Below are 14,974 nucleotides of genomic sequence, written 5' to 3'. Positions count from 1 at the left end.
GCTACCGACGCAGAGAACACGCAAAAGGATGGTTGCACGCGCTGGAAATCCATCAGGAAACTGCAGGGGGTACATTCTGGGAGACGACTGGTTACCATCATGTCAGCGGTGTACAATCAAGAAGGTGTTTTAACGTCCAGCCCTGGTGGTCTCAGGGATTGCTGGAGTCACCACTTTGCGCAGGTGTTCACCGTTCTTACTTGTAGTAATGTTGATGTCACTGTGTTACAGAGTACGCCTACTGAGGAGGTGTGTGTAAGCCTGGATCTCCCTCCAGATTTCGATGAGGTGATGCGTGCAATGCGGAGGCTGAACCTGTGTACAGCTCCAGGGGAGTCCAAGATCGCTTCAGAGTTCCTTCGCTACGGTGGGGAAGACTTGCATCAGCGTATATCCAATCTTGTCCGGGCGGTGTGATTGAGCGGTTCGGTGCCTCCTGAGTGGCGTGATGCGGAGATTGTCACGATTCCTAAGAAAGGAGACCTCCATCGATGTGACAATTGGTGCGGCATCAGTCTCCTGGACGTTGTTGGGAAGTTGTTTGCTCGTGTCCTCCAGGATCGCCTAATGAAGCTGGCGGAGGACATCTTGCCAGAGTCGCAGTGTGGGTGTCGGAAGGGCCGTGGTTGCGTGGATATGATGTTTGTGGCTCGTCAGCTTTTGGAGAAATCCATTAAGCATACCTCGCAGCTGTGCGTCCTTTTTGTCGACCTTAGAAAGGCGTATGACTCTATTCCCCGTCATGCATTGTGGCTGGTCTTGGAGAGAGATGGTGTGCCGCAGCATGTGCTCGGCTTAATCCGGAGTCTCCACGACGGCATGGAGGCCAGGGTTCGCGTTGCTGGTGGGCTAACAGATGCCATCTCTGTGGCCAATGGTCTCCGGAAGGGCTGTACCCTGGCACCTACTCTGTTCAATATCTACTTTGCCACGGTTGTTGCCTCGTGGCGCTCCCAATCAACTGTGCCTGGTGTGACTCTGCGCTATCGCATCGGACGGAAGCTTGTTGGCGATCGGTCGGCTAAGTCGAAACTGCTGGAGACCGAGATAACGGAGTCACAGTTTGCAGATGATGCAGCACTTTACGCACTGTCTCGGCTTGAGATTGACATCAGGGCGAGGGAGTTCGTCAGCTGCACTGCGCGTTGGGGTTTGACCGTGAGCACTTCCAAGATGAAGGCGATGGCCTTAGGTGATGACTCTGCTCAGTGTGGCATTCATCTGGAGTCTGGTGATGTTATTGATCAGGTGGCAAGTTTTACCTACCTCGGTGGTTCTCTGAATGATAACGGTTCCCTGGATGGCGAGCTAGCGGTGCGGCTGGCTAAGGCGTCATGCGTCTTTGACTCCTTGCAGATGCCAATATTCCACTACAAGTCCCAATATATACACACGAAGAGACTGGTGTATAAGGCCATTGTACGCACCACTCTGTTTTACAGTACCGAAACCTGGGCACTGAATATGACACACCTGCGGTGCCTGAACGTCTTCCATCATACATGCAGCCGTGCCATCCTCGATGTATCTCGCTCGACGCAGTGGCAGAACAGGCTCACCAGAGAGGGGATTGCAAAGCGTATGGGACTCCCAGCAGACATTGGTGAGCTTCTGCGGTGCCATCGTCTTCGCTGGCTTGGTCATATTGCCGGGATGGATTCCACCCGTCTCCCCAAGCAGGTCCTCTTCAGGGAGCTTCCGTCGTGGTGCCCCAGTCATGGCCCCAGGAAGAGATGGCGTGATGTTGCTAGATCTGATCTGGCCGTGGCGGGGATCCCGGAAGGTGACTGGTATGATGTGGCACAAGACAGGGGAGAGTGGAGGAAGTTGTCTCGTCGTCCTCCTCCTCCTCCGCCAGAGCCAGCGAAGAGTTTTCTGTGCATGTGTGGACGAACATTTCGCCGGGCGGGTGACTTGAAGCGTCACTCCCCATATTGCTCAGCTCGCACGCTATCATCGCACCAGCGATGGGCGTCCAAGGTCCAAGGTACGGGCGTGTGTGTGTGTGTGTGTGCGTGCGTGCATGTGAGTATGTGCATGGGTATGTGTCTTTGTGCAACAGGACCGAGGCATCCAGTCACGGTTACTTGAGTTTAAGAAGGACACATTATACTACACCCTCACAAGATTAAGGATAACTGGTTTTGCTGTGTAAATCCGGCCCTTATAGGGGATTCACACACACGGATAAAACCACAGTTTTGGGAAAGTTGTTATGGAAACCATGATACTGGGGAAAGGGTGAACCTCTCGGGTAAAATTGACAAAGCCGTGGCCATGGGCCTCAGGGCGTTTGTCAAGGGGAAATCCCACGGCTATACGATGCATGTGCGTAGATTTTGTATTTGGCGAGAACTCTGAACCCTAGTTGTATGAGTGCATTGCAGCCTGCATTTTCAAACAGTGCCCATGCGGAAAATCGCGCATGGCAAATGCAAAACACAATACGGACTGTGCTACAAAAATGCAGGACAGATTATATATTTTAATTCCGGCCACAAATTCATGGCCAAACATGCAGCCAAGGGAAAACCCCGGGTGTGAATGGCCACACTCGGTTGCCTGACGGCCTGAACTTTGACCTTGTCACGTGACCTCAGGTTTCCCGTGAGTGAGAATCCCCCATTAGCTAGCCAGACCTCCATCATCTTTTGTGCATGTGCTATACTACTCTATACCCTATACTATACCCTATACTATACCCTGTACTACTCATGTGCTACAGTAGAAATGATCAAAATGCCATCTATATAAGACATGATTCTTTCTCACACCTCACATCTGCCATAACTACCTCACATCTCTTACTCTGTATGTAAACATGGTAAAAATTCACCTAGGGTTCCCAGTAAAAAGGCAACGCCTGTTGGGACTCCCCTAGTAAAATAATAAAATCTACTACTACTACATCTGCCATAACTACCTCACATCTGCCATAACTACCTCACATCTGCCATAACTACCTCACATCTGCCATAACTATTGCAGGGTTGGCTGTGGGCAGCCTTATTGCAAAAAAGCAGCCAACGAGAAGCGTACACATCCCTTCACTGTGTTTACATACTTTGGCAGCCTGGGCGGTTGTTACTCCATGTTTGATTAGCCTGACACACAGCAGTAGTAGGTTCAGTAGTAGCATAGCCGATATCACATGTCCATGTGACAGTGTCGTTGTACAGGTAGGGTGTCAGATGGGCACGCTGTATTCCCATTTGAACAGAGAAGTCACCAAATGTAGGTCTGCCTGGATTATGACATGCCCTGGCTGTTTCACAGAGAAGCACAGAGAAAGACGAGGTGCATTCAAAACTGCATCCAGGTTGCTTCACCGTTATGAGGAAGTGCTGTGTCAGTATGTATGGGTGTCTTTTGAAAAAATAAAAAATAAATAAATTTCACGGTTCGCGTGAGACTCGGCTGGAAGCCGAGTTTTCCGCATCCGCCGTGGGAACGCCACCACCCTCTAGGATCAAAGGCGCAGATGCAGCGCCTAAACGGTGGGAGGTGAGTAGATCAGACCCACCACCAAGTGGTCAAAGTCCCATTAGCTGCATCCATGTTACCCTCGTGCCAGGCCACGAGTTCCCAATTAACTGTGGGTCGCAGCACGGCTGGAAAAATTCCTTCCGCTTCCAAGCAGGACTTGAACCTGGTACCCTCTGTTTCTCAATCATGGTCTTAGACCATCCCACTATGCCTGCCTGTCTTTTGAAAAGAGGAATAACAATGTTATGGTGGATAGATGCGATTCAATAACCGAAAACAAACTGCCTACGTCTTAGATTACGGATTGTGTGGATTAAAAAAGAGCTTTGGTTGCAAGTTGATTAGTACTGATCATAGGGTATGCCTCTGTTGCATGAGTAGCACCTCTGCTTAAGAGAGCATGTCTGAGAATACTAGACACTGTGTGCATGTCAATCTCTCCGATTTCACTGAAATTTTGCTAGTTGGTTTCCTTTAGGGTGTAGATCGACCGCGCCAAGCCCATGAAAAATTCTGAAGGGAACCTTGAAATTGGCATACCCTCGAAAATTGTCGAAAAATCAAATAATTTATGGGTCTACAAACGAACCACGCTACAGCGTACATGACCAAGCTATGAACAAAACTCCATCAAGCCAACATTGCCTCACCTTTGAAGAGTTCCTGGGGCTGCAACGCTTACCCATGCCAGCATCCCAGAAGACGAGGGCTATCACCCCCTGACGCCACAAAAAATGATCGTCTTGAAAATAACCAAATTACAAGAGCTGATGAAAAAGCGAGCTACTATTAGCAAGAACTATACACCGGCAGATAATGATTTTGAACTTACGTAAACAAGTGGGTTTATCATGAGACCACCTTTTGTTGGACATGCAACGTGCAGTAACAACACCACTTGTAGAACCCAGCAAGTAGAAGCCTGTATGACATTGATATGTAACTGTACTACCAAATTGTTGGCCTGTCGATGTGCTATATCCATTGGCAAGCTGCCCTTGGTCTTGACAACTTATACCTGTACACCAATAATTGTCATAAAACGGAAAAGTAGGGAAAGAGATCGAGAGAGGGAAAGAAAGAAAGAAAAATATAGATAGATAGAAACAAGGAAAATGGTGGGGCACAAGTTATGCGTTAGAGTCCACCAACTATACCAGGTTTTGAACAGTCAGACGTGCACAAAGATTAGGTAACACCAGACTGACAAGGAGTACTGAGACATTCCACGGCAAGGAAGTGAGAATGTCTCAGTACTCCTTGTCAGTCTGGTGTTACCTTGTGCACGTCTGACTGTTCAAAACCGGTTTAGTTGGTGGACTCTAACGCATAATTTGTGCCCCATCGTTTTCATTGTTTCCATTGAATAATGTCCTTGGCTCACCATCTGGGCACTAATAGATAGATAGATGGATGGATGGATGGATGGATGGATATATGGATGGATATTTGGATGGATGGATAGATAGATAGATAGATAGATAAATCAAGTGATCCCCGAGCTGCAGAGAGTGCTAAATATCAGAGACAGAGCTTAGAACATAGCAAACTCAGCGGAGGACATTCAGGTTCGTTGTAACTCTGAGTTTCATGCCGCTAGGCAATCATCAGACAACTGATACTTGGATCTACCCAGCAGTGTGCTTATAAACACATTGGGCCACTCCGAAATTCATGACCAGTTTTCGGGAATTCTCTTCAAATGAAATACAAGCAATTAGAACCAATGGCAATGAAACATAGGGATAAGTAGCATCACAAGGGTGGTAACCATTACAACTAGGTGATAAATGTAGCAAAGAATTTATGCACCTTTTTGACGCCCATCGCCGGAGGCGATGATAGCAAAGCTACGGCAGAAGCCGTAGCAGCTTGTGCTGGGATTGCATCATTCAACAGCTTGCAAGGCTGAAGAATTGACCGTCACTATTCAGCCTGGTCTACACCATACAGCTATTCGAAGTGACTTTTTCTGGCCCGTGAATCCCTATTTTTGGTCTTTTTCATTTTTTTCCCGCACAAACATAACACCACATACTCCGGCATGCACTGGCTGTTGGTAACCACCCAGGAGAATGAAAGAAAAGTCAGGAAGAGTCTGAGAAAGAGAAGAAAGGCGTGTGTGACCATAATCGTCGGGAATCGAAACCGCAACCTATCGATTGGAAATCGCTGCACATACCACTGCGCCACATGGGACACATGCACAAGGGGTGATAAGAAAGAGGAAAAAAGAGAAAGAGAAGGTGAGAAGTGAGACAAGAGGAACTAAAACACACACGCTGTGTAAAGACAAACACCAAATGGATGCTACATTAACTAGTGGGATCAGGGGTGTCAGTAAGTTGAACTTGAGAGATATTACATTTTTCTTTTGTTTACGCAAAGGTGGCTGGGTAATGGAAATATATATAATTTCTTCGCTAAATTTATCACCTAATTGTAATGGCAAAGTTCAGTCTTGTAAATTAAAAATGTATGGCAATGACATCGCCCAGCAGCTTGTGGATGTTAATTCCACCCAGTTGTAGTGTTCACATATACATGTATGTACCCGGCACTGTTTGTACTCCTATCCATTTACATATGCCACTTCCCACGCCTGTACTGACAGTCGGTGCGCACCGACTGTGTACTCATGCACGTAAACCATTACATTATGTCGCCATCATATTACAGAGCTTTCCGGAGCTCCGAGTCAGTTGTTTGAAAAAGCAAGAGAACAACATTACATTGGCGCTGTAAGCGAACGCCTAATCCTCGCCATGTCCCTACTGCCACTACTGCCTCCGGAGCCATTCCCGATACAGCAGTCTCTATGACGGTGCCGCCCGTTTTCCTGCATGGGAATGGAGATTCCAACTCTTTGTCGCTGAAGTCGGCATCTCGGACGCCACTCGTGAGAGGGACACCTACCAGTATGGGGCCGGCAAGGACATTCAGCAGCTCGTCCCTACATTAGCCAACACTGGCAACGATCTCGACGGCCTCATATCCGCCGTCGCTGACTATATTCAGTGCAAGCAGAGCCCCAGCATTGCCCGCTTCCATTTTCGTCAGGTCACTCAGCAGCCTGGCGAAACATACGATACGTTTTATGCTCGTTTGCTGGCATCGGCACAGACCTGCAGCTTTGCTGACGATGCCCAACAGAAAGACGCCCTTTGCGATCAAATTGTGGCCGGATGCACGTCCGATCTGCTCCGCAGGAAGCTGCTGGAGACTGTGTCTCTTGACCTCGACAAAGTGCTCAGGGCAGCCAGAGCCTTCGAAGCATTAGTAGAGCAGACGACGGCGTTCCGGCGCACGCAAGACTCCATCAATGCCCTTCGTCATCAGCCAAGGTTCCACGACAGGACACAGCCGCCTGCTGCTACTGCTTCAGGTCCATCACTTCGACCAATGCAATCTTCGCTACCTCCAGCTGCGAAATCAGTGGTACAACCAGCCACCTGCCCCAGCCGACACTCGTACTCGCGTCCCAGGCCAGCAGGATTTCAACACATCGCGCTGCTACCATTGTGGGGAGCAAGGCCACCGGTCCTGTGATGTTGCACGTTGCAAGCGCTGCCCCAAGTATGGTAAGTGGGGCCACTTGCCCAAAGCTTGCTTGTCCACGCAGAGTAGCCCATCTTCAGTACACATGATGTCAGACCCACTGTAATCTCAGTCTCACAGCATGGACACCAGCTACACTTCAGCTGATGCTCCTAACACTGCACATACTAGTACTGGCACAGCAGCCAACCTACAGGACCCATTTTACCCCTCACAGGCACCTCATTTCCTACTTGACTGACGGGCCTACGTAAATTACTCCCGTGATGCTGCGGCCACCAGTGCTCATGTCAACGCCACTATCAATGGCACAGAGTTGCTCCTACTACTGCATCTGCCAACATCATGATGCGTGCCGACCTCATCCGCATTGCACCTGCCGAGCAGATCACACCAGCCGCCGCCAAAATCTATGCATTTGACGTGTCTGCTCCCCTGCCACTTGCCGATCATATTCACCTACCCGTGGCACATGGCCAGCACAGCCTCAGCTGCACATTTGCCATTGTCCATCTTCCACGGTACTTTACGCTGCTCGGCCGTGACTCAGCCCCTCGCCTCGGATTGCTGCACATCGGCCCAGCAAATGATCACGCCTATGCTACCTCAGACACCGCACTAGATGCACCCACGGCTGAAACTGCTGCAATTCTAAGCCGCTTCGACTCCCGTTCCCACGGTCTCGGCTGCATCCAGGATGTCCAGGCTCACACTTCCATCCAGCCTTACACCGCACCCGTTGCCCATCCTCCATCCCGTGTACCCGTCCATCTGCGAGACATCACAGACGAGCCACCCGCAACACCCATGTTTGGTCGCCCCATCAGGGACAGCATACCCCCCCCCCCCCATTACTTCATCGGTGCCAGATCTGCCTACAGCTGCCAGCCGTGTGTGGTGTCAGATAGAGTTTATTCACAACTAGCAAGGAGGACAACAAACGAAGAACAACATTCCAAGCAGTGTGCGAACACAAAAGGGAAGTGTGTACGAACACCAAGGAAAGTGTGTACGAGCGCATATGGAAGCAGGAGCTCTAGGCGGGTGCATACGGTACGGGGTGCGGGAGTTGCACCATATACGGAAGTATGCCATATACATCATGCCCCTCCTAAGATAAAAACGTACAAGTGTTTATCTAATCAACAAAAAATAATGTGAAAATTGCATGTGCGTAGCAAATGACATGTCGCGGAGCAGCAGCAACTTCCAACAGACTTGTAAAAGGGATAATTGCAAAAATTATATACATGAAGGTTTTCAACTGCGAAACAATGGGAATGACAATTGAATAGGTACAATGGACATCAACAACTGAACAGAGCGAATGTTAATTGTACGATTGTCCACGCGTTGAAAATTAATAATGTTAAAGGGGACATTCTGTCGCCGGGGACGTTGGCTTGTTCGAGGTGGTACCTGAACAGTTGACTGTGACGACGACTGAGTCACAGGGACTGCTTGCGGTGCAGCGTCGGGTACGGGAGACGATGCAGGCATGGCTGTTGAAGCTGGAGTAGGAGGGCGGTACGGGCGGAGGTAGCGACGGTTGCGCCAATATACGCGTCCACTCGGTAGCTTGACGTAGTAGTCGCGGTGGTCACCGATAGCCACGACTACGCCGCGGGAAGACCACCGTTTTGTCTTCGGGTGCTGAATGTCAACGTGCGTCCCGATAGACAAGTGGGGAAGCTCTCGGTGAGGCTGACTGGGAGGCTGGTCTACTCGATCAACATCATCCATGTCAGATGCGGTGTCTTGCCAGTGGGAGTCGAACTGGCTCCATTGGGCGAGAACGAAGGAGACGAGTGGGCGACCATACAGTAACTGGGCAGGACTCTTTCCCGAAGTGCCAGGAGTATTGCGCCACTCGAGAAGGCCACGCTGGAAAGCATCGGTGTCTAGATTACCGTCATTGGTAGTCTTTTCCACCAGGTACTTCATTGCCTTTACGGCTGCTTCCGCATGTCCGTTCGACTGTGGGTAGTGAGGGGACGACTTGATATGACGGATTCCCCAGCGCTCGCAAAATTCAGCAAATCTGTGAGACGCAAACTGAGGACCGCCGTCCGTTGAAATGACCTGTGGTACGCCTACATCTGGGAACCACCTGCGGAAATGACGGATGACGTCAGCTGATGTGGCTGAGTGACCAAGCTTGGCGATGCATGGCCATCCGGTTAAGCGGTCGACGAATACCAAATACTCGCAACCTTGGCAACTGAAAAGGTCAGCACTAACACTTTCGAATGGCAAAGTGGGCTTGCGGTCAGAAATGGGCGGTTCGGCAGACTGAGACGGCTGAAATTCACGGCATGCATCACAGCTACGGACTAGCGTGTCTAACTCACTGTTCATTCCGGGAATACACTGTCTGACGAGCACGTCGTTTGGTACGGGTCAGACCTTGGTGGGCTGCGTGAAGGTCGATCAGCGTTGACGCACGCAGAGAGGCTGGGACGACTATGCGTAGACCTTTCAGGACTATGCCATTGTCGGTGGACAAATGTTCACGCACGTTCCAATACGCACGAAGAGGCTCGGGCAGCTGCTTTTGTGCTGAGGGAAATCCGTTCTGGATATACCCGAGTAGCATCTGGTAGTCAGGATCAGATGCTGCTGCGGCACGGAGCTTAGCGAACCGGAGACTCTGGGGACCATCTTGGAGTAGACAGATACGGATACTGCGGCAGGACAGTGCTGGATCTTCTCCAAGTTCATCATCACTAGTCGGGATTGATACAGGATGTCGTGAGAGGGCGTCTGCGAATACGTGCTCTGAACCCTTACGCCACGATGCTTTCACTTGATACGGACGAAGTTTCATGATCAATCGGAGTAGACGAGAGTTCTCAATCTGGTCAAGGGTGTAGCTGTTGATAATCGGAACAAGCGGACGATGGTCGGTGATTAGTGAGAACTGTGCACCAGATAGATACAAGCGGCACTTGTGCACTGCCCAGACGACTGCGAGGCACTCGAGCTCGATTACAGCGTACCTTGTTTCAGCGTCAGATAAGAAACGACTTCCACACTGGATGAGGTGCCATTGCTGGTCATCATGCTGTTGCCATAGGGCAAATCCGAGGCCATTCTTCACAGATGCATCAGTCTCGAGACGGAGAGGCTTGCCAGGCTGGAAGAAAGCTAGCACTGGTGACTCAGTCAGGATGGCTTTGACGGCTTCGAATGCTATGGTGTGCTGCTGATCCCAGGCGAACTCATTGCTGGTTTTCAGGAGTGGGCGAAGCGGCTCACTTAGTTCAGCAATGCGCGGTGTGAAGTCGCTGCATTGGTTGACCAAACCGAAGAACGAGCGGAGGTCAGTGCGGTTGCAGGGCACTTCGAACTGGCGAATGGCAGATGTCTTGCTACCATCAACGGCATAACCATCAGCGTTGATAACGAATCCGCAGAACTGTACTTCACTAGCACCGAATACAAACTTGTGTGGGCTGAGCGTAATGTGATGCTCACGGGCACGGTGAAGGACGTCACGAACGTGGGTGACGTGGTCTTGAAAATCGACGTCATGTACATACTAGGCCGTCATCAACGACTTTGACGAAGTTAGCGAGGCGGTCAAATGCTGCGTCTGTGCGGCAGTTGAATTCGTCACCTGCTGAGGACAGACCTTGAGGGTTGCGGCAATAGCGATACCGACCCCAGGGCGTGATGAATGTCGTGAGCGGCTTCGAGTCGTCGGACAGGGGTAACTTATTTGCCAGTACCCATGACGAGCGTCGAGTGTGGTGAAGAAACGGGCTTTACCAATAGCTGTCACGGCGTCACGCGGAGTACGAGCTGGGTGTGTTGGTCGGCAGACTTGGTCGTTGAGTTTACGCAAATCAACGGTGAGGCGCTTCTCGTTAGAAGACTTCTTATCTGCGATGACGATCGGGTGGCACCAGTCTGACGGTTCAGTGACTGGCTCAATAATTCCATTGATCACCATATCGTCCAGTTGAGATTTTATCTGATCTCGGAATGCGAATGGGATTGCGCGGGCGCCATTAACACGAGTTGGTGTGGCGTCAGATTGAAGCTTTATCTCCATGGGAGGACCAGCCATGGGCTTCAATTGGGAGTCGTCGAATACATCAGCAAACTCTTGCATCAGCTGAGCCTTAACATCAGCAATGTCTGCACTACTGGGTTCGGACTTCACACGGGAGATCCGCGGCCAGGACTCAGGGAGAATGCCAAGAGCACGGAGAGATTGGCATGACAGCAACGCCTCGTCGAGGTCTTCATACACATGAAGTACCGTGGTGTGCTGGGCTGAGCCAATGGAGAGCGTGGCAGAAATCTTTCCCAGGCTAACCAGAGAGGTGCCGTTTGCTGCTGAAACAGTGTCGGAATCGACGGCAAGGTTCTCAGGGAAGCCACCTAGCTGGGAAAGATGTGCTGGCCCAATGGCGTCTACATCACTGCCGGTGTCTGGAATCCATGTCATGGCTTCGGCGGTCGGTTCTGTGTTGAGCTGCGTGTGGACACTGAGTTCTAGACCATGTCGAACAGAGGCACGTCGCAACTTAAGTTGGCCGACTTTGCCGGATGCTGTTGGTTTGCCTTTGTGCGGGCACATGGACTGGAAATGTCCGACACGTTGACATCCGTTACATTTGCGTGACTTCGCAGGACATGTGCCTTTGGTGTGGGGACTGCGACCACAGCTGGGACACTTGTCACCTGCGGGCTTGTCTGGTGTAGACTTCACGGGAGCGGGCCGGCTCGCCTTCTGCTGTTTATAAGATGATTTCTTAGCTGCGTGCACGTGACCACTGGAGGGAATGCCAGAGGAAGTTTGGCAGGCTGCTTCCTCAGCACGGCAGAGCTTCACGGTTGCCTCCAGATCCAAGTTCTGGAGGGCCAGCAGCTTGTGACGCACGTCGTCCTCAAATACACCTGTCACAATGCGGTCACGTAGTATGTCGTTGTTGAATTTCAACAGGCCTGCCTTGCAGGGGTTGCACATCGCCTGGTTGCAGTTATGACATACTGAACACCCAGAAAAGTCACACGCGTGAAACAGTTCACGGAGGGCCGTATAAAAGGAGTCAAATGATTCCCCACGCTGCTGCCGTCTCTTGTAAAATTCGATTCGGTCGAGCAGCGGGTTCCTCTGCCGCCGGATGTACTGCTGGAGGACCGGGATGGCATCAGCAATGTCAGCGTCTTCCGGGAAGGCGATAATGCCTTCTCGGATGAAACGGCGCAGGTCCTCATCTAGGGCCTGGCGGAACGCTGACATACGTGTATGGCGGTCGTGGCTGGCGAGACATTGGCATTGCGCATAGTCACGCCAGGCCTCCTCCCAAGCGGTAAATTCTGCCATTGTGGCAGTAGATAACAATACTGGTCGTTCTGCGGACACAGACTTGGGTGCGGGTGGGGTTGTAGAACTAGTACTGGTCTGGTTGGACATCTTCTCCATCAGGGTCTGAAACTGCTGATCTCGCAGTGCAGACGCCTGTGCCTGAGTTGTCAGGAGCTGCAGGAGCGTGGCGACGTCAGGCACTCCATTACCAGAAGGTGCTGCGGGATCGCTGCTCGCCATGCTGATCACAAATGCTCGTTGTGACAGCTCACACGACTACGTCCTACGAAATAAATTGAACAACACTCCTATCTAAAACGAACTAACAAACTAACTGCAGGGTAATCTAATCCAAATCCAACGGAGTGCTACACTGCTACTGGGCCAGGTAAGACACTACAAACTAGGTTGGTGTGGACAGAATGGAAACTACAGGACGAAATGTTCACTGCGCCATGTGGTGTCAGATAGAGTTTATTCACAACTAGCAAGGAGGACAACAAACGAAGAACAACATTCCAAGCAGTGTGCGAACACAAAAGGGAAGTGTGTACGAACACCAAGGAAAGTGTGTACGAGCGCATATGGAAGCAGGAGCTCTAGGCGGGTGCATACGGTACGGGGTGCGGGAGTTGCACCATATACGGAAGTATGCCATATACATCACCGTGACAAGCAATTCTGCCAAGCACACTGCCTCCACTGCTTCGGCTGCCATCGCTATGTGCATTTCTGTGTCTATTTTTGCCGGCGTTTGCACCATGATGGTTTCTGGCTATCTTGTAAAAAAGAAGAAGAAAAGAAGACATACGTTTGCAGTCTGGATGGTTGTTACTCCATCCTCCACTAGCCTGACACACAGCAGTAGTAGGTTCAGTAGTAGAATAGCCGATATCACATGTCCATGTGACAGTGTCGTTGTACAGGTAGTGTGTCAGACTGGCACGCTGTATTCCCATTCGAACAGAGGAGCTACCAGATGTTGGACTGCCTGGATCAGGACATGTCCGGGCTGTTCCATAGAGAAGCACAGAGAAACACAAGGTGCATTAAAAACTGCATCCAGGTTGCTGCACCGTTCTGAGGAAGTGTTGTTTCTATATGTACGGGTGACTTTTGAAAAGAGGAATGCAGTGGAAAAATGTGATTCGATACCCGGAAACAAATCCCTACATCTTAGATTACGGATTGTGTGGATTTAAAAAAAGCATGGTTGGAAGTTGATTAGTACTGATCATAGGGTATGCCTCTGTTGCATGAGTAGCACCTCTGCTCAACACATAATATCAAGAGTGCATAAACAAGAGTATGCAAACATGGTTATGGGTCAGTGCGCGGCGCGCTGCCTTCGTTACGTAACTTGTCTCCATCACGCTCCGAAAGCATGCACCCAAACCCACAATTTTTCGTACAAGCCCATCCGTTTTTACTCGATTCGTTCCAGTACCTACGCGATCTCTAAATGTTGGCGCGTGAACTCCAGTTCCATACAAAAGTTCATTTCAAACCAGAGGGAAAGTGCGGTGTTTGATTTTCCGCAGTGCACGGACTGCAGCTGAATGATGTAATGAAGGCAGCGCGCCGCGCATGTGGCCCATAGAAAAGAGATCACAGTCGCATACTCTTGTTTACGGACTCTTGATAATAAATTTCGGACCCAGTAGAGCGTCTGGCCCCTATCCACCCCCTATATAGAGTCCATTAGTCCAAAATCCACTATACGCAACTGTAAGTTCAAAGTTTAGATGGACATCACTCCCCATGGTAGCATACAATTCCTTTTCCTCCAGACTGGATAAACTGGACTCCTGGACTGGAAACAGTGTACTCCTTATAGGGGATTGCGCGGCTGGATGAAGCTCATCAAAACTGAGCGGACTCCTGGACTCTGCATAGGGGATTTTTTGACCAATGGACTCTATATAGGGTGCTGGACATCATATAGTGCATGGACTTTATAGTGAGTCCAACATATGCAATTCCATATTTGGACTGTGCTACATATCTGAAAGGTTTCGGGATGGAAAATACTCCAACCTGTACCTAATACAAAATGAATTTGTACTTACGCTTTTTGCAAATTGTCTGTACATGTGAAAATGGGTTGGCCATCTTTTGTAGCTTTCCACTACGTGGTTCGCGGCTGTAGTTTTTATGGTGGGAGATCTGCGCCAAGCCAATGCTGGATCGATTGTTCAATAGTAGACGCTCTGCAGAGCCTGGGAGCCATTGCCCATGACAGACCAGCATGGCGAGATCTATGCATGAGGGTCTGTGCATTGTGATATTCCGACAGATCCTGAAACAGTCAAACTCAGGAAATAGCACTATCATTATCACTCAGGCTGCAATATTCATATTATGGACATATTCATAAATGACATATCTTCAATACCCATGAGCTACATTGTATATAATATATATGATATAAGTATCATAATTATTATTATCATCGTTCTAGCTCATTTTTTCCCCTGTCATAGTCCTGTTTATCATGTTCAGCATAAGCGAAGTTGTGGATCATGCTTGCATGGTTGACTCCAACGCGTACATGCAAGTAATAATAATAATACTTACGCAAACAAGCGGGTTTATCATGAGACCACCTTC

General features: G+C 49.9%; 1 protein-coding gene across 1 annotated transcript in view; it reads right to left on the bottom strand.

Moving 5' to 3' along the window:
* LOC135810400 (CUB and sushi domain-containing protein 1-like) overlaps window positions 1-14,974 on the bottom strand; it is a 187,479-nt gene that overhangs the window by 5,353 nt on the left and 167,152 nt on the right. The window contains exons 15-17 of the mRNA XM_065323893.1: window positions 13,176-13,376; window positions 4,319-4,504; window positions 3,065-3,265 (exon numbers count right to left, since the gene is read on the bottom strand). Of these exons, the coding sequence (XP_065179965.1) occupies window positions 3,065-3,265; window positions 4,319-4,504; window positions 13,176-13,376 (588 nt within the window). The remainder of the gene's footprint in view (window positions 1-3,064; window positions 3,266-4,318; window positions 4,505-13,175; window positions 13,377-14,974) is intronic.

This window comes from Sycon ciliatum, chromosome 2 (assembly GCF_964019385.1).
Source record: "Sycon ciliatum chromosome 2, ocSycCili1.1, whole genome shotgun sequence".
In the NCBI taxonomy this organism is placed as follows: domain Eukaryota; kingdom Metazoa; phylum Porifera; class Calcarea; order Leucosolenida; family Sycettidae; genus Sycon; species Sycon ciliatum.
This window is presented reverse-complemented; position numbering and strand designations above follow the sequence as displayed.